We start from the raw sequence: 21,347 nt of genomic DNA on the forward strand, positions 1-21,347 counted from the left end.
AGATTTCAGAACAGATGAATTCATTTAACTACCTAGGATGTATTGATTACATATGAAAACAAAGAAGATATAAACCTAACAATTGCAAAATATTTAAAAATAATAGCTGTAATTAACTCTGTATTTAAACCTAACCTAGTTCAAAAACAAACCAGACTAGTATAGAATGCATTAGCCCTACCAGTCCTATTGTATGGAAGTGAAATCTGAACAATAAAACAAAAAGACAAAGATTAATAACAGCTGAAATGAAGTATATAAGAAAAACTGCAAAGTATACTCTGCTCGATCACAAAAGAAATAAAGAAATTATGAAAGAATTAAACCAGGAATCTGTAATAAAAAAAATTTAAAAATATAAACAAATGGATGGAACACGTTGAAATAATGAAAACAGACAGATTACCAAAACAAGCCTTAAATTACAAACTATTAGGAAAAAGAAAAACCAGGACGTCCTCTTAAGAGATTCAATAATGACTTCTAAGGCAAGAACAGGCTACTCTAGGCCTAAATCCTTGATGGAAACTAATCATAAATCTTTATGATTAGTTTTATTAGTTTTCACAACTATATATTACTAGAAAATCATAATTAAGCATGCAGATTTTAATTTAATTAAAATCTGCATGCTTAATTATGATTTTCTAGTAATATATTTGAATTTTTAATTTACATTTGTTCTATAAACCTTTTTTTAATTTCCAGAACACAGGAATTTATGCTGCAAATATACATATACCATTAACTTTATGAATCTTAAATATTCTGCTCTGATAAACTTTGTAAATAAAAGTAACACGAACAATAAATTAAATTTAATTCTATTCTCACCCTCTGAAAACGAGGATTTATTTACAGTTAAACATATCAAAAAGTAAAATAGAATACTTATGAGATGTGTATGAATTCTATCATGCAGTAATGTTACTTATTTTAATAGATGAATGTCCCAATTTACGTACAGAAAGAAAATATGGTGCTTTGAAATACATGATACAGAAAAGATACGTTGAGGTAATTTTGATAATATATACAAATATGTTTCATACTTACAATTCTTCCAAATCTGTTATGATGCATTATTTCATAAAATGTGTTTGAGTGTAGTTTTAAGATGAGTGGTAGCGTATGTATATGTGTATATATATATATATACACACACACACACACAGTCAGTCCTCGGCTTACAACAGGGTTCCATTCCAACGATCCTGTTGTAAGTCAGAAATCACTATATGAACTATAGATATGTTAACAATTACGATGTCTGAATGCTCAAATATGCAGGGCTAGTACTTTTTAAATTAATTTTACTCTGTTTATAGCAAAACAATACAATGTCCAAAGTATAACAAAATTACTGTAAACACAAAGCAAGAGCAATTCTTCAGAGCTGCTCCTTTATTAATTGGATGATTGATCTGAGTAGACTAGAAAAACTGCAACAAAGCATTCTAAGAAAGCCTCATTTTCAGGGAGTGAGGTAACAGCAGGAGTCAGCAAGGCTGAATTAAAGATTGTTGTAGCCACTAAACTTCTAACTTTTAAAATGGGTAAATTTTGTTATCCATACTGTAATATGAGGTCCTAAGCTGTAGCTTGTCTAGCTTATGCATAAATCCAGCCATAAGAGTGGGCTTTTCTAGAAATTCTTACATTATATCCAACTTAGTCTGCACAGTTTACCTTGTCTTTTCTGCATAACTTTTGTTTAGAAAGCAATTGTATAATTCTGTCTATTCTGCTACTCTCTGTCCATACTGGAATCTATTTCCTGAAACAACCAAATTGCTTTATTAACAGAGGCAAATGTTTTTTTGCTGATGTTTTCACTTGAAACTTTTTTTTTGAACACTTGCTTTTTTTTTTTTTTTTCACTTCCATACTTCTACATATGTATTCATTTAAGAACCATTCTTTCATAGCTTTTACTAACTGCTTAAACATCTTCATTGTCAACCTCCAGCTTTAAATCTTTAGCTGGCAGCACTATTTTGTTGCCAACTTTTAATTCTTTGTCAAATCCTGAGAATGTGTGAATATATATTTTTTTTTTCAGCAGTTTTTTTTTTCCCTCAAACACCATTCATACACATCTATATTCTCATCTGCATACACATCTGCATCTATATTCTCTAAACAATGTAAGAGATATATTCTGTCCAAAAGTCTCTTGTAATTTTCACTCCTAAGTAACAGTAATTTTTTAAATATTTGTTAAGGCAACAATAAAACCCTAACCCATGCATTGCAGGAGTTAGGTGGTAGTGAATGTATTGTGGTACTGTCTAAGTATGAGTGGTTGAAAGCCGAGAACTGATTGCATGTTTATATATATTGCATATTATAATCTATCATAGAACAGTTTAACAGAAGAGACCTTGGTTCAGTTAACATCTAAAATGCAAGGACTATCTATAAGGGATTTTCAACTGAAGGCAAGTAGATATAGCAAAGTTTTCCTTCCTAGTAATTTCACAGCTTTTTTTCTCTGCAAAATGTACATATCATTATATAATTCATGTGATAGCCAAGTTTCTTGTCTATTATGATTTTTTAGACTTGATAAATAAATGAAGGTAGGTTTGGATGTTACATGGATTATAATAGCATTAGAATGGATCTCCTCTCCTATAATTAGTTCTATGACTCCATTCTAATAGAATATATATTGAAAAACACATACACAGTACACATTCTTGTTCTGTAAGTCTAGTAAGTTGTATTTAAGGTTTACTTTAATATGGGTAGGATTGAGTATGATTTCAGTGGATTCTAGTATCTTTTTTTTTTTTTTCATTCTCATGATAACACTATTTTAAGATCTTCAGTGCAGTCAACTTTACTATATGTTTAGTAGGTTGGTTGTCATTTGGATTTGTAGAATTTAGTATATGACTGGATAAAGTGAAGCACTTGATCTCCCTTATGTGAGATATCACATAAGGGAGATCAAGTGCTTCACTTTATCCAGTCATATACTAAATTCTACAAATCCAAATGACAACCAACCTACTAAACATATAGTAAAGTTGACTGCACTGAACTAGCTCTTCTCCATGCAATTTTGTGGATTTTTCTGTTTGTAGTATGGAATATTTCACTCACACCAAAGGCAGTTAACACTGAGTACTCAAGCTACTGTTTTTTGATTTCACCAGATGAAGCAAAAATTATTGTTCTGTTATAGGTGTGAATGTGGTTCCAATTTTGTACTTGAGAAATTTTTATAACTTGGTTGTAGTAAAGCTGATTTACAGGTCAGAGACAATATCCTTTTTATCTCATTATGATCAATTTCATGGCATGTTGCGGATGGGACAAAAAGTTTGGTAATAGCTCTTTGTTATAGCCATTTTTCTGAAGAGCCTGAAAAAAATTTGAGTTCTTTGGTTACTTTTCATGATCCATAGTTTTTTTGGGATCAGTAAAGATAAGATTGCGCATGTCAGTAATGTGGATTGGTCTGGTGTTCAGAAAGAGAAGACACATTAAATTAAATATGCCAAGAAATTATTTAATTTAATACTTTTTCCAAGTGTAAGCAAACAGTGTTTGTACATGAAGTATCTTCATGACTAGGCTGCTTGTATGCAGAGGCTAATGACCTCACATTAATTGACTTAGTATAATAAAATACATCCTAACACACATCCTTTCAGGTATGTATAATTCTGTGCATTATGGAAAGGGTCACTATCCAGACAGGTTTTCATCCATACTGCTGAGATGCGGGGGGGGGGGGCCTTCTCTCTCTCTCTCTCTTCAAAACCTCTGAGTGATCTACTAGATCAAACTAAATCTCCCTGAGTGACCCCAAAAGATTCACTATTAAGCTCATTGCTACTGACCTGAATTATTTTCAGTGCAGGAAACTCATCAGTGGCTCCACTCATCGACAGGCAAAAACCTACTGTTTTTGCAGACTGTTACATCTTCGAATCAGAAAAATTAGAATAATCAAAGAAAATATGTTGAATGATTTGCAGTTCTAATTTATTGCATAGAAAATAATTGTTACCAAATATGAATTAGCATAATCTAAATCTACGTAATTTGTATATTATATAACCATGTAAACACATAAAAATGTACTAATTATAATGAAGAGCCAAAGGCTTCAATTCGGCGACATGAACTTATTTAAGTTAAGGGATATTATATCCCATATCGTTTCTTAGCCGAATAAGAAACTCAAAGAGTTTCATGCCGAATATAGAAACTATATAAAGTTTGGCGATTCCAAGCGTAAGCAAATACCTGGATAGTGCAGCAACTGACCTTGAAGGTAGTGCAAGCTGAGGCAACTCATAGAAAGGGTGGAGCAAGCTCCGATCACTATTCTTGATATTTACCCATAATGTGAACTTAACTCCTAGGAGCTGTATTATTGTTCAACATTATGAGAGAAGGTCACTACCCAGACCAGTTTCGACCTTTTTTGAGGTCTCATCTGTGAGTAGGTAGACTTGGCAATTATCATAGAAGGGATGTAAGTTCTGTTTGCTACAAACTTGGTATTAACTAGCTCTACCTACTCACTGATGAGACCTCAAAAAAAGGTCGAAACCGGTCTGGGTAGTGACCTTCTCTCATAATGTTGAACAATAATACAGCTCCTAGGAGTTAAGTTCACATTATGGGTAAATATCAAGAATAGTGATCGGAGCTTGCTCCACCCTTTCTATGAGTTGCCTCAGCTTGCACTACCTTCAAGGTCAGTTGCTGCACTATCCAGGTATTTGCTTACGCTTGGAATCGCCAAACTTTATATAGTTTCTATATTCGGCATGAAACTCTTTGAGTTTCTTATTCGGCTAAGAAACAATATGGGATATAATATCCCTTAACTTAAATAACATAAAAATGTAATATAAATTATAAGAAAACTGTTATTTGAAGACATTCACAAAATTAGAATAATATTTAATATGGTTCAAAATATTAGAATGCAAAAATAAATGCACAAAAATTACAATCAAAGGGAAACAACATAATTACTTAGCACCCCCCTTTAGCTTTTATGACCATTCATAAACAGTTGGGGATATTATTTACTAGTGGTTCACAGTCTTTTTTATCAAAACATGCCCATCTAATGACTAGAAATAAGTTCATTGTTTTGTCTTGGGGCAACTTCTTGGAGATATTTCTTAATAATTCCCACAATGTCTCAATGGGGTTTAAATCTGGGAGTTTGCAGCCAAGTAATTACATTGATTTGCCTTTCTTTGAGCCATCTAGTAGCGGTCTCTTGGAAGCGTGACAAGAAGCTGAGTCGTGCTAAAAAAGGATATCACCATCACATAAATCTTCCAATGGTACACTGTGGAATTGACTCTTTCGTACACAATACAGCCTACCTGGACCCGCTCTGTGATCATACAAGCCCATTCCATGACAGAGGTTTTCAAATTTCATTGAACGTGTCATGCATTCTTTATCAAATGCTTCTTTCTTAAGATGCCAACATGTATCCATTGATGACCATGGGACACACAAAACATACTTTCATTGCTAAAAAGTACCTTTTTTCCCATTCTTCTTGACACCACAACAGTCTTTGCACACATTCACACCTATTTCTTTCCATCTCCTTTGAAAATACCTTACACTTCGGAAGCAGTTTTTCTCATGATCTTCAATCTCCTCTCATCTCTTGATGTAGTTATTACCTTTCAACCACTACTGCAGCGATTATTTTGAAAACTCAGGTTATTAGAATACTCTCTCAATACTCTACTCACACTTGCTTGAGACCGTTTCAATTCCTTATCTATAAACTGTTGAGTTTAGCCTTCTTTGTGTATAGCCCACCATACGAAACTTCTTAGCTTCTGATATGTCGCTTGTACGGCCCATGTTTAGCAAATGATTAACTGAAATCCACACACAAATGATTCCTCACGCACGAGTCAGTCCTGTAGCTACTGAAATATATGCTATTTTTATGTTCTCCTCAAACCAATTGGAAAAATTTGGAGTATTCTAACATTTTTGAACCACATTAAATCTAATTTTGTGAATGTTTTCAAATAACAGTTTCCTTATAATTTATATTACATTTTTATGTGTTTATATGGTTATATAATCTACAAAGTACGTAGATTTAGATGATTCTAATTCATATTTGGTAATAATTATTTTCTATCAATTGAATGATTTGCAATTTAATAAATTAGAATTGCAAATCATTCAACACATTTTCTTTGATTATTCTAATGTTTTGATTCAGAGGTGTATACTTCTCAGGTAGCAAGCTGCCATCAGCACAGGAGCTGGAGCCAGAAGAGATACCAATGTTGAAGTAATGCGGAAATCATATATTTCCCATATACAAGTAGTGAAAAGATGTAACACCTTATTATTAAAATACTCTGGATTAGAGTTAGTTGTTGAAAGTTTTTTTCACTTGTTATAAATAAAATTAAAGATGATAAGAAATTATATTGTTTAATTCTTTTTCAGATGTAAGCAAACAAAGTTTGTCCATGAAGTATCTTCATGACTAGACTATTTGAATATAGAGGCTAATGACTTCACATTAATTGCTTTAGTATCCCATAATGCAAAGCACAGTGGTTTGTGTAGTGGCCCTCCCCATAATGAATAGCATTATACATACTTGAAAGGACGTGTGTGCAATAGAAATTTAGTTAGATTATTCAGTTTTGCATTTTAAAATTTTTCTACATCACTTTTTATTTGAAACTACTTTCCATTTCATAGAGCCTCCATAGTTCGTTCAGTATAGACGAAGCCCTTTGGTCAGAAAGACCTGGGTTCGATTCCCTTCCTTTATCTCATCTCTTTTGACAAAAGGTGAGTTAGCCTTTTATTTGAAACTACTTTTTATTTGAAACTACTTTCCATTTCATAGAGCCTCCATAGTTCATTCAGTATAGACGAAGCCCTTTGGTCAGAAAGACCTGGGTTCGATTCCCTTCCTTTATCTCATCTCTTTTGACAAAAGTTGAGTTAGCCAGTCTCATATGGAAGTAGGTTTGTTTTTTTTTTACCCAGAAACTCAGGTTTTTCGACCCCCAGAATAGGCAAACAGACTCCGTGAACACACACAGATTACAGTCAAGAATAAGAAACGGTCCTGAGCCCGGATAAATTGGGGGGGAGGGGGTTTGAGATGGTGCTGTACCTATCTACCTACCTCCCCATAAAAGGGGCTCAAGGCCATTGTATCATTATACGCTAAATAAATAAATAAGTAATAACTTTCCATTCAAGAAAATTACCTTTTGTATTTATACTAACAACTTCTTTTTCCTGATTCCTGTTTGAATAAATCTCTTATTTAGATTGTTTTCATGTTTTAGTCCTCTTTATCTTTTCCATTGATGAAATGAAATGGAATGATTTCTGTGTCATCTAAATAGCTTGGAAAACATCATCATAGGATAGTTTATTTTTTAGCATACTAGAGGCTCCTGGTATGGTGATTTCCTGAGACAACATATGCCGAAGTGGCTCCACTGTGTGTTGTATTTGTGAATTTCCTTATCACAGTACTCTTGGTCACATTATGAATTTCATTAAAAAGTAAACTGTTAATTTAAATATTTTGACACTGATTGTTATCAGTATTATCAGCAGCGGTATTCTGAAGTATAACAACATGGCGGGAATACAGTCTGTCTACAACCTGCAATGGGGCTCCTTTCCAACCATCCCATCATCCCAATAAGTCCCAACTTCCAGGCATACAAGTTAAGACTCAACAATTTTTATGCCTAGAAATTAAATGGGCATCCTAAACCATTTATCCACTATATTTAAATCTTCATGAAGAGTCACTACAATGTTCCTGAAAATTCTCTCCGGCTTTATGTTCAGCTGTTTGCATCATCTGCAAACAGCTGAACATCTTACTGAATCTCATAATGATAAAACTACCATTGAACAGTAATGCTACCAGACTCGGTAGCACGAGTTTGACATTAGTCCTAATATTATTATTGTTATTGCACAGACACCTCCATGAAGTCCTAAGACTCACTGTGGGAGACGTAGGCTATCAGTACAATATCTACCATACCTTCCTCTGCTTGAAACCATTAACAGACAAAGCACTCACAACTGACTCAGGCAACTCATTCCATTCATTCTCCAGGTGAAAAATCTAGTCCTCATGTTCTTGCTAACCACACTCATACCCAACTTCCAGGGATTACCTCTTGTTCTGCCACCTCTAGCTAAGTGCTGAAACATTTCCCATGCATCAATCCTATAAAAGCCTTTAAGTAACTTAAATGTTTCTGTCATATCACTCCTTTTTGTTGCCTATCAACCAACTTTTGCAATCTACAAACCCTCAGTCTATCCTTAGGGAGCATTTCAGACCACTCACCTCTGAATTCTTTCCACCACTTCCTCATCCCCAAGAAACCTAGATGACCAGATCTGAACACAATCCAGATGTGTTCATATCAAGGCTTTATAAAAAGGAATAATAACCCCCTTATCTCTGCTTATTAGTGTATTCTTTAATAACCAAGTAATCTGTGAGCTACCCTGGCTTCTTTAGCAATATGCCCGCTAAACTTCAACTCTATCTGCTCTCCCCAAATTCTTGATGTCATCAGTTTCCTGGAGTGCAGTTCTCTCAATGTGATACACAGGTTGTATCACAAAATGCATAACTTTACGCTTTTCCACATTAAATTGACATCAACATTTTGCCCTATTGTTGACCTATTTAAATCATCCTTCAACTCTCTACATAGCCTTGATTAACTATTACTCTACCCAATTTTGCATCATCAGAAAACAGCTGAATATCTCCCTTCAAATTATTTCCTATATCATTTGTGCGCAAATTAAACAGCAGTAGTCTAAGCATAGAGCCCAGCAGCACCTGCCTCCTCCTCCTCCATATACTACTTTTTGGTGTCTGTTTATCAGCCACCCTTTTTATCCATATTGCCAGTTTCATATCCATTCCCATTTATTGCAGTTTGTCTAACAGAGTTCCATGTGGTATCCTGTCCAATACCTTTGCAAAATCCAGCACTGTCATAATGTTTCATCCAACTCAGTTGTCTTTTTTATTATAAAAAGTTAGTAGATTACTAAGGCATGGCTAACCCTTCACAAAGCCATGTTGCTCCACATAGAGTATCATATCCTTATCCATCCATTCCTGAATTTTCTTTTTGACCAACTTTTCCAGTACTTTTACCACCATTCATGAGATATTAATTGTATTAATATCTCTATAATTTGCTATCACAGACTTAGATCTTCTTTTATGCAAAGGAATTATTTTGCTCTCTTTTCACTTACTTGGGACTTTGCTAGAGTTGAGACTTAAAATAACTAGCCTAGTCATTTCTCCTGTGCATTCTTGTAAAATGCGAGTCAATATCTCATCCAATTCCACAGCAGTATTTGCATTCAGATTCTGCAATATACTATGTACCTCCAATTCCTTAGGAAGATATTAATATAATATAATAATTCATCATCATAACACTAATTACGGGTATAGACCATATTGGTCTGTTCTGGTCTCATTATCCATCCAATATCCTTTTTTGAGGTCTACCCTGTCTTCTCTTTCCAATTGGCTTATATTTTAGTATTTGTTTAGGATGTCAAGTGTTGGCCATTCAGTTTACATGTTCAGTCCATTTTTGTTTATAATTGTTTAGTTTTTCTTCTATTGATTTTGTTTTTAGTTCTTTTAAAATGTCTTTGTTCCTTTTTGCTCAAATTTCAATGTCATATAATAATGTGAGCACTGTTAAAGTATTGTATATTTTCAAGCACGTTTCTTTTTTGTACTATATTTGGGTTGAGTGTTCTATTTATCAGGCCTATAATCTGTAAAAATTTTGAAGTGTTTAATTTTATGCCTTTTTCTCCTTCATATGATATTTCACATCCAAGATAACTGAAAGTATTTATCTGTTCTATTATTTTATTATTAATAACTATTTTGCTTCTAACTGGAGTTTGTCCACAAAATGCCATTGTTTTAGTTTTCTCTATGGAAAATTTCATTCCAAACTGTTTTACTATAATGTTTAAATTATATATTGCTCTTTGTAAATTGTCTTCCTTATCTGATATTATTACCTGATGATCTGCAAATAATAACATATTTATTTTGTTATTCCGGGAAATTTCTATACCGTGATTGTTTAAGGTGTTCCACTGTATTAATATTTCATTAATGTAAATATTGAAAAGTGTTGGAGACAGAGGACATCCCTGTCTTACTCCTTGGTTTATAGATTGTTTTTCAGATAACTTTTCATTTATTTTTATTTCATTATCTTTATATATATTCAATATTGCATGTAGTAAAATATTAGGTATATTTATTCTTTGTAATATATCAAACTATATATATCTTTTTACTTTGTCAAATGTTTTTTCATAATCTATAAACAAAAGATGAATTTCCAAATTAAATTCTCTTCTTTTTTTCTATAAATGGTTTTAAAGAGAAAGCTGCATCCATTATAGCGCTTCCTTTTCTAAATCCATTTTGACATTCTAATAATATTTTTTCACTGTATATTTTGTAGCATGTATTCAATAAACTAATACCTCTGTAGTTAGCAGGTTTTGTTTCATCCCCTTTTTTAAATATAGGTATTACTATGCTTATATTCAATTCTATTGGTATTTGTCCATTTGTATATATTTTATTTAAAAATTTTAGTAATCTTTGATGAAATATTTTTCCAGCAAATTTATACAGTTCGGAGTTTATTCCATCTTCTTCTACTGATTTGCCATTTTTTATTTTATTTAGGTTCTCCTTTAATTCTTTTATTGTTATCATATCATTTAAGGTATTTTGTAAGTTTCTGGTGTAATTATTTTTGATGCCAGTATTATCCATCCAAAGATCTGTAAAGTAATCCAAGAATTCTTTTGCATCTATTTCACAATTTATATTTGCAGTGTCTTTTATATCTGCATTCATGTGTTTTAGTATTTTGTATGCACTGGGTCTTATTTTGTATATGTCATTTTCTAGATATGATACAAATTTTTCCCAGCTTTCTCTGTGTCTCTTTCTGGTTTCTCTTTTGGCTATTGCTCGTCTTTTTTTATATTCAATTTCATCTTCTTGTTTTTTGCTATTTAACCATCTTTTAAAAGCCAGCTTTTTATTTTCGATTATTGTTTTTATTTCATTGTCCCATATATGTAATTTTTTATTTTTATGATATTTTTTGTGTGTTCCTAGACTTTCATATGCTGTTGATGTGATAATTTCTTTTATACAGGGTGTTTCAAAAAGAATGTCCCGATTTGAAAATTGTATATCTCTGCAACCACGAACCACAAATGAATGCGACTTGTACCATGTGAACAGCCTTGGCCCAGAGTTTGATATGACGACCGCTAGATGCCACTACGCTTAGTTATTGAGAAGATGGCATCTAGTCAACAGAAGGCGTTTTGTGGTCTCGAATTAATTATTTGAAATCGGATCATTCTTTTTGAAACACCCTGTATTATTCCATTCTTTCTCAATGTCTTCATTTTCTTGTATTTTTTCTAAGTAGTTATTAATCCATGGGGTCTTTCCATTTCTGGCATTATAACCATGTTCCCTCTATAAACCTTTACTATAATTCTACTATAATCTACTCTTTCCTCCTTCAATATATCCTATTCCTCGTATGGGTTTAAATTTGGAAGAAGGATGTTCAGAAGCCTTAAAGTAGCAGCCCTACCACTGAACTATCCATCATCAGGCTAGTCACCTGACATGGAGATTCTACTTTTGAGCTGACAGAAAAAGGTAATCTGAATGAATCTATGGAAAAGGTAAAACGAAAATGGAAACGACAAAATATAATACATATGGCAAACTGGAATGTAAGAGGAATACCATATAAAGAAATAGAATTAGGCCAAATATTAAATGAAAGAAATTTTAAAATAGCAGTATTCACTGAAACAAAAAAGAAATTAAAAGGAACCATGAGAACCGAAAATTTTAATGTGATATACAGTGGAGTTGACAGAGACTGAAGAGCACAAGCAGGATTCATGATTTGGATTCATAACTCCCTTTTAAAACATTATAAATTATGGAATGAAAGAATAATAGAAGCTAGAATAAAAATAGATAGAGGTTATTTAACAATAATTGGTTTATATGCCCCAGAAGAAGGAAGAGAACAGGATAATATTGAATTCTATAATCAGCTACAAAATATATATAATAAAATAAATAAAAATGATTATGTAATTTTATCAGGAGACTTGAATGCAAGAATTGGAAACACAAAAATTAATAATAATATAGGAATGTATGGAGAACATACTCTAAACGGGAATGATAAGAAATTGATCGACTTTGTAGTTTATAATAACCTAAAAATAATGAATTCTTTCTATAACAAACAATGACTTAAAATAATCTGACACAGCGAAAATCATTATCATCATCAAATTCCTGATAAGTACACTCAGTGGATGTACAGGATATGATAGTACTGCATGAAAAACTTGCACCATTACTAACTTCCTAGAATTTGTTATGGAGTTCGTTCCAGCGAATTCTAACGGAAGAGTTGTAAATGAAACATGTTTGTGCTAAATTTCTGCCTCGTTTGCTCACAGAGGATCAAAAACAAACAGAAGACATTTTACTCCCACAGATAATGAAAACTATGAACTACTTCATCCACAGCAATTCTTTGATGTGGATGAAGTGTAACAAAACCCACTGGAGACCATAAACAGTATTCCAGTTGAACAGTTACAGAACTGTTTTCAGCAGTGGAAAAAAATGTTTGGACAAGTGCATTGACTCACATGGAGAAGACTTTGGAGGAGACTAGAATATGGTATTATAAACTTGAATAATATATTTTTTTTTTAAATAATTCTGGCTCCATTTGGATACCCTCTCATACAAAATATTATATTCAGGCGATAACAATCAGGGAAAAGGAGTAGCTATAGTATTCAACACTATGGGGAATTACAACAATTTTTGGTGACATTGTAGAAGGCAGCTGACACAATGAGAAAGGAAAGATTGGTCCTTGTTGAAGATTTAAACAGCAGAACAGAAAATTATTACCAGACATACAGAAATGTTTTGGTAAAATTTGGAGAAAATAGCAAAGCCAATAATAATGATAAGTGCTTGCTGGATTTCTGTTCAGCACATGGTCTAGTTATTACCAACACTATGTTCCAACATGAAAATGTGCACAAATTCACATGGAGAAAAGATGCAAGAAATAAGAAAAGTCTCATTGACTGGGACTGGGTTAAGTTGATAGCAGTGTTTTTCCACTGGTTCAGGACACAAGATTATACAGAGGATTTGAATCAGAAGTGATCACCACCTTTTGAGTAGGATAAAATTGAATTTCATATTGAAAAGAAGAGTATATAAGAAAGTTTTAAAAGAAATCAAAGTTGAGCAGCTTTCAGAAGAGGTAGACTCAAATACACAAACTTTTTTTTTTTTTTTTTTTATGTTGGACCCATATACGAGAGGTTGGCTGGTCAACCTGTAATACGTTAGTACCATATATTAGTGGTGGGTCGGGAAAGGAGAAACTTGTTTACATTTGATTTAAAAGCCTGTATGTTGTATTCCTTGGGAAATACGTCAGGGAAAGTATCGCATTGGCAGGGATGAAGGAGGAAGAAAAGAAACTTGTTCTGTGGTTTTCAAGGTGTACTATGAAAGGATGTTGGGCGGCAGCTGTGCATGTTCCAATGGACTTAGCACAGTGCGGGGGGATTATTGATGCTGTTTCAGATGAACATTTTCCACGGAAATATTTATAGAATATACAAATTACAGAGACCAAGCATCTATGTGAAACTGAGAGGAGCAAGTTGGTGAGAGATGGGTCATTTATCAGTCTAATTGCTCTCCTCTGTATTGAGTCGAACATTTTGAGGGAGCTTTTAGGAGCCCCACTCCAAATATGAGAGCAGTATTCGATAGCTTGGCAGATTTATGATTTGTATAATGTTAACAGCTGTTTAGAGGTGAAGTAGCATCTTGAGTGAAAGAAAAAACCTAGTTTTTTGGAAGCTGAGGATGCAATTGTTGTGATGTGTTTATGCCAGGAGAGGCTTGATGTCAGGATGATTCCAAGAAGAGAAATCTCATCTTGTCTGGGGAATTTGAGTGTTATCAAAAACAATGCTGGGGGAAAATGGTTCTTTTTTGTGAGAAATAAGACAGAACTGGGTTTTACTGGTTGATGTTCTGTGGGTTGAAGTGAGTTGTGTGGAGTAGGGTTTGTCAAATGAAAGGGAGGACTGTCATCTGCAAAACTATATATTGGATTAGACGTCAACTGAAGTAGGTCATTGATATATAGAAGGAAGAGGGTTGGCGAGAGAACTTAACCTTGTGGGACCCCAGCATTAGTTGGATGGTGAGAGGATAGGGAGCCTTCTACCATCACACATAATGTGCGTCCAGACAGGAACCTGGCAATCCATCTGCAGAAGTCCTGAAACAGTCCAAATGATGGAAGTTTGCTTAGTAAGCCTTTGTGCCAGACTCGATCAAAGACTTTAGAGATATCAATTGCAACTACTTGGGATTCACCGAATTTCTCCATGGCATTTGTCCAGCGATGGGTGATGTATGAGAGTAGATCTCCTGTTGATCTGCTTCGACGGAATCTGTACTGGTGTTCGCTTAATAGCCAGGTACCTTCAAGGTAGATTAGGAGTTGAGAGTTGATAGTTTTCTCCATCACTTTAGATAGGACTGAAGTGAGTGAGACGTGGCGGTAGTTAGATGGCATAGGATAGGAGTCAGTTTTGGTGCACAGACCTTCAGGACAATTGTAGGAACGCCGTCAGGGCCAGGAGACTTTTTTGTGTCTAATTTAGACAACAGGTTTATGCTATCTTTTTGGCAAAAGGATACAGGAGGCATTGCATGTTGGGCAGTTGGAATGACTGGAGGGCATTTGCCATTGTCAGTTATGTATGAGTCGAAGAGAAAATGATATAAGGGCTAGGGTGTACCCCTTAAGCAACGCGCAGCCACATCGCCCTACAGCTGCGAAAAATGGACGAGGGCTACCGCATCAAGGGCGGGTGCGGATAAAGAAGCGAGCCCAGCAGGTGGACAGGATGTTGTGAGTGGTAACACTGAATGTTGGAAGCATGACCGGAAGGGGAAGAGAGGTGGCAGACATGATGAGGAAGAGGAAGTTGGACATTTTATGTGTGCAGGAGACAAGGGGGAAAGGCAAAGGAACTGGGAGATGGATATAAATTGTTCTACTCTGGAGCGAATAACGAGGGAAGAAATGGTGTAGGAATTGTGGTGTGTGGCAGAATGAAGGGTGAAGTACTGGACGTGGGTAGAAGGAATGACAGGATCATGCGAATGAAATTGGGTCTTGGAGAAGAGTGGGTGGTCGTATTGTGTGTATATGCCCCGCAAGTTGATTGTACAGCAGAGGAAAAAGATGAGTTCTGGAACGTGTTAGATGAAGAAATGAGGGAATTGGAAGAAAATGAGATAGTGATTGTCGGAGGAGACTTGAACGGACACATAGGAAGACAGAATAGAGACTGTGAAAGGGTGCATGGTGGCCACGGAGTGGGAATGATGAACCAGGAAGGAGAGAGGGTTGTGGACTTTGCAGTGGCGTTTGATCTGGCAATTGTGAACTCGTTTTCCTACAAGAGGGAAGAACATTTGATAACATTTAGGAGTGGTAACAACAGCTCACAAATTGACTACATTTTGACTAGAAGAAAACATCTTAAGGTTGTGACAAATTGTAAAGTAATTCCAACAGATCAAGTGGCACAGCAGCACCGACTGCTGTGTGCAGACTTTAAAATAAGATCGAAGATAAGAACCTCTGGAAGCCATGGGATGAAGACAGTTAAGTGGTTTGGCTTAAAAGAAGAGAGTGTGAGGAATCGTTTTAGGGAGAGGGTGTTAGAGAGGATTTCGGATGGACTGGAAGGTGTACAAGATTGGTGGAAACATAATTCAAAAGTAATCCTGAGCTGTGCAATTGAGGTGCTTGGTGAGACATCTGGAAAGATTAGATAGCAGAAGGAGGGTTGGTGGTAGAATAATGATGTACAAGTGGCAGTGACAGCTAAGAGGAAGGCAAAGAAGAAGTGGGATGAGTCAAGAGTGGAAGAGGACAGAGAGGTGTACAGAGAGAAAAAGCAAGAAGCCAAGAGAGTTGTGGCACAGGCGAAGGCCATGGCATATCAAGATCTGTATGATCAATTAGAAACAAAGGAAGGACAGAGAAAAATTTACCAACTAGCGAAATGTAGAAATAAAGCAGCAAAGGACATCTTACATGTGAGGCAGATCAAAGATGCTGAAGGAAGAGTATTATGGAGAGATGTGGACATAAGAAACAGATGGAAAATATACTTTGAGGGAATTTTGAATGAGGAAAATGCAACGACTCTCAGAGGAGATGGGCAGCCTTCTGAGGGGATGGTGCAGAACATCAGTAGAGTGGAAGTGACGGAGGCCATGAAGAGGATGAGGAATGGAAAATCGGTGGGCCCCGACAGAATTCCAGTGGAGGCACGGAAGGCACTGGGGGAAGAGGGAATTGAGCTGCTGTGGGACCTGTTCATGAAAGTTTGCCAACAGGAAAATATACCCGAGGAATGGATGGAGAGTACTCTTGTCCCCATCTACAAGGGTAAAGGGGATGCACAAGACTGTAAATATTACAGAGGAATAAAGTTGATATCCCACACAATGAAGATCCTAGAAAGGGTTCTTGATGGTAGATTGAGGAAGGAGGTGGAGATTGCAAAGGAACAATTTGGCTTCATGCCTGGTAGATCAACAACAGATGCTATCTTTGGGTTACGGTAGATGATGGAAAAATATCGAGAGAAACAAAGGGAGCTACATCTGGTATTTATTGATCTGGAGAAAGCATACGATAGCGTGCCAAGGCAAGAAGTCTGGAGGTGTCTGAGGAAGAAGAAGGTGCCGGAGAAATATGTCAGGTTGGTGCAGGAAATGTACAGAAATGTGAAGACAAGTGTTCGGACCTGTTTGGGACAGACAGAAAGTTTTCAAGTAACAGTTGGCTTGCATCAAAGGTCAGCATTAAGTCCGTTTCTGTTTAATATTGTGATGGAGGTGGTAACAGAGGAGGTGAGAGAAGATGCGCCTTGGACAATGTTGTATGCAGATGACATCTTGTTGTGTGTAGATTCAAGAGAAGAAGCGGGAACTAAACTGGAAAGATGGAGAAAAGTACTGGAAGAGAGAGGTATGATACTGAGCAGAAGTAAGACAGAGTATATGTGTTGCGCAGTGGGCAGCGGCCAGGAGACAGATCTGGAGCTGGAAGGAAATGTCATCAGGAAAGTGAGAGACTTTAGATACTTAGGTTCAACAGTGGAAGAAGATGGAGGAGCTGAGAAGGAAGTGGGATGCAGGATACAAGTGGGTTGGAGGAACTGGAGGGAGATGGCTGGAGTGTTATGCGATAAGAGGGTGCCGATCAATCTGAAAGGCAAAATTTATAGGACAGTAGTGAGGCCAGCTATGACATATGCTATAGAAACTGTGGCCCTGAGGAAAAATAATATCAGCAGGATGGAAGTAGCAGAGATGAGAATGCTTATGTGTGGTGTGACCAGAAAGGATCGTCTGAGAAATGACTATATCAGGGGAACAGTGAAAGTTACGAACTTAGGAGCGAAAATGCAGGAGGCAAGGTTGAGATGGTTTGGTCATGTGATGAGGAGGGAGGACGAATATGTGGGACGAAGGGTAATGCAGATGGATGTGCAAGGAAGGCAGAAGCGTGGGCGACCAAAGAAGAGATGAAGGGAGCTGGTAGAAGAGGACTTGAAGATGAAGAACTTGGATGTGGTGACAGCCCAAGACAGGAAGGTTTGGAGGAGACTCATTACAAACAGTGATCCCACTTAAGTGGGAGAAGCTGCAGAAGAAGAAGAAGTTATGTATGCATTGGAGGCAAAGTGTTTAGCTTTTTCTATGGGTGATGTTGCAATTTAGCCATCTGGATAGGATAGAGGTGGGAATAGTGTAGGGCAAAAGTTACGGCCAATTGCCTTGGCAAGACTCTAAAAGGCATGGCTGCCATTTGGACAGGCTACAAGCTTCCTGCTTTTTGCCTGTTCATATTCTGTTTTAGAAGCATTGATAATTTTCTTGCATCTGTTTCGGGCTTCAGTATAGGCATTGAAGGAGGATGGGGTTCTTGATTTGAGCCAGCTGTGATATGCCTGATTTTTCATTTGTAAAGCCTTGGCACATCTTTTGGAGAACTAGGGTTTAGTTAGGGGATGGCAGTTCTGAGTGGTGTGGGGAATGTATGTTTTCATGCCAGTGAGGATTACTTTGGTGATACGTTCGGTGCAAATGTTTGGACTGTAAGACCGGAAACAATAATCCAATCAAGGGAATGAAGCATAGTAGTCTCAGAGACTGACCCATTGGCACTGTTATAATGCCAAACTACTCTTGTGTGGGAGTGACTGTGTAAGCGTTGTTGCATGGGGGAGGCGATAAGCACTAGGTTGTGGTCAGAATTACCCAGGGGGCTCACTACATTCACTGCATATTTGGAGGGGTCATTAGTAAGGAAGAGATCTAGGGTATTTGGAGAGTGGTTCTGATTATCTGGTATTCTGGTTGGTGTTTGAACAATTTGTGTAAGATCGTTAGTGATAGCAAATGTTTCAACATCTCTGCCTACAGGATTTGTATAACTGGAAGAGGATAGCCAATTGGTGTTATGGACGTTAAAATCATTCCAGGAGGGTGATTTTGCTGTTAGGAGAGTGGGACTGGAGAAAATCAACTTTTAAGGAGAGGAAAGAGCTCAGAGTGATTGGTGTTATTAGGAGAGCAATAGAGACAGCAGATGAATTTGACTGATTGGCGGAGGGATATCTTCAGCCAAAGAAGGTTGGAGTTGGGCGGTTCAAGGTTAGGTGCTCTCTGGCAGGGTATGTCAGAGCGGATATATGCACAGATGCCACCCTTGGATCGAAAGGAGTTAAATAGTGTATAGTTAGAAAAGCTGATATGAATAGTGCTTGGAGAAGGTGAGATTTGAGTTTCTGTTAAAAAGAGTAGGTGGAGTTTGGTGGACTGCAGATGGTAGTGGATGCTATTAAAGTTAGAATTGAGGCCACAGATGTTGGTGAAGTGTATATGCAAGGTTCTGTGAGGCATGGATTTGACCACAAGGGTCTTGCACATTTCCTTTGCAGTGCCTGCATACTGGTGTCCTTGGTGGCTACTAGTGGCGTTAAAGAAAAAAATTAGTTTTTTTAAAAAGAACCAAACCTTGGAGATCAGTTGCAAACCCTGAAGAAAACATTGACTGATTCATTCAGAGAGGCATGTGATGAGGTTGTCTGTAAGGATAGAAAAATTAGAACCCCCAGTGTAGACTCAGGAAGTTAGGGACAGTCAAAGAAAAGAAGAAAACATATTGAATGTTCCTGGCAAGTAAGCTTGTGCTCTTAGAGAATACAGAGAAAAATGTAAGAAAGTGAAGTACAGTGTAAAACGAGCTAAACAAAAGTCATGGGAAGACTTTAGTAAGAAAATAGAAAAGAAATATCAAGAAGATGACAAAATATTTTGGAGGCTATTGGAAAAGATTAGAAATGGACAAAAGAGTACTGTAAAAGGAATGGAGATGACAATGGTGACCTGAAAACTGAAGATGAAGCTATTCTTGATGTCTGAAGTAATTACCTCGAAAGATTGCTAAATGAAACAAGTAGTATCAGCATAGTGATAAAAAACTCTTAAAAGGAATGCAGTCAAGAATACAGATGAAGTAGAAAAAGTCGCCAAAAACCTGAAACATGGAAAGCTCTCTGGAGTATGAAATTCGACCAGAAATGACCAAATATGAAGGTATAAAAGTTTTACAGTGGCTCTGCTGCATAATTCCGATGGTTGAATTCCAGATGATTGGAGTAGAGCTCTCATAGTACCCATTTATAAAAAGGGAAATAAAACTGGATGTGAGAATTAGAGGTATTTTCCTACTCCTAGTAAGATTTATGCAAGTATACTTGAGAAGCAGCCAAATAAAGGAAGGAAAGCTTGGGGAAGAACTTGCTGGATTCAGGTCAAATAGAGATTGTCAGGATCAGATTTTCACTTTAAGACAAATAGTTAAGAAACCTTGGGAATATAGCTAAAGATTTGTATTTAAGTTTCATAGATCTGAAAAGGCATATGACAAGATGCCAAGAGGAAAGCTCTTCAAAAAGCTACAGTTATATGCTGTAAATGGAACATATTGAGAAAACATAGTCTCTATTTAAGCTGTAAGTCAAACAGTTAGAACTATAGGAGGTACAGGAAGATGGTTTGATGTTAAATCAGGTGTGTGAGAAGGGTGCACATTATGTCCATTGTTATTCATTATCTATATGGAATCACATTATGAAGGGAAAATGGTGTTAAATCTGATAACAAAATTGAAGATGGTAATTTCAGCTCTTGACTTTATACAGATGATGTGATACTTCTAAATAAACCCAGCAAGTCTGCAAGATTTTCTGACTAAATTGAATCTGTTGTAATAAATTTGGTATGAAAATCAGCAATTAAAGGACAAACACAATGGAATTAGGCAGGAACATTGAACACATCAACTGTATCCTAAATGGTGAGCTTATAGAAGAAGTAAAATATTTCAGCTATTTAAGCTCAGCTTTTAGTGAAGATGGCAAAGTAAATATGTAAATATCAAGAGAATTAGTCAAGTTGGTATGTTGGGAAGTCCACTGAATATTATATGGAATAAGAGAAAAATTAGTCAAGATACTAAACTAGCCTTGTATACAACACAGTATTCAAACCAATTTTAACTAATGGATCTGAGAGCCGAGTTAAAAATAAAACACTTGATCAAAGACTGGAGACCACAGATATGAGAGTTCTGAGTAAGATTAATGGAGTGAACAAATATCAAATGACTGTAGCGTATTAAAATTGATGATATTAGAAAGAACTTATCATTGTTAGCTTCAAGAATGTGTTAGCAGAGCTAATCTCAGATGGTATGGTCATTTAAACAGAATGGAGGAGGAACGATTAGCAAAACAAGTGTTCTTTGCCAGGTTAGTGGGAAAAAGACCCAGAGGAAGACTAAGATATATAGGTGGATTGATACAGTCTTGACAGATAATAGATTAATTTGGAGGGATATTGTTGATTGGAAGTTTGTAATGGTGTAATTTTTTTCATGTAATGCTATCATAATATCCTGTACACCCCCTGAGGGAACATATCAGGAATTCTATGATGATGCTATATTGCACTTGAACTTCAACTTCATATCTACTAAAACTCCAAGAGT

At 36.0% G+C, this 21,347-nt stretch overlaps 1 protein-coding gene across 4 annotated transcripts in view; it reads left to right on the top strand.

The window, feature by feature from the left end:
* Positions 1-21,347, top strand: part of LOC150103802 (exonuclease mut-7 homolog) — a 313,402-nt gene that overhangs the window by 148,857 nt on the left and 143,198 nt on the right. For all 4 annotated transcript variants that reach the window (XM_090396540.1, XM_090396541.1, XM_090396543.1 and 1 more), the window contains one exon: positions 944-1,017. In XM_090396540.1, coding sequence (XP_090252666.1) covers positions 944-1,017 — 74 coding nt within the window. The remainder of the gene's footprint in view (positions 1-943; positions 1,018-21,347) is intronic.

Source organism: Typopeltis vanoorti, chromosome 8, assembly GCF_054136105.1.
Source record: "Typopeltis vanoorti isolate ZY-2024b chromosome 8, IOZ_Tvanoo_1.0, whole genome shotgun sequence".
Taxonomy (NCBI): Eukaryota; Metazoa; Arthropoda; class Arachnida; order Uropygi; family Thelyphonidae; genus Typopeltis; species Typopeltis vanoorti.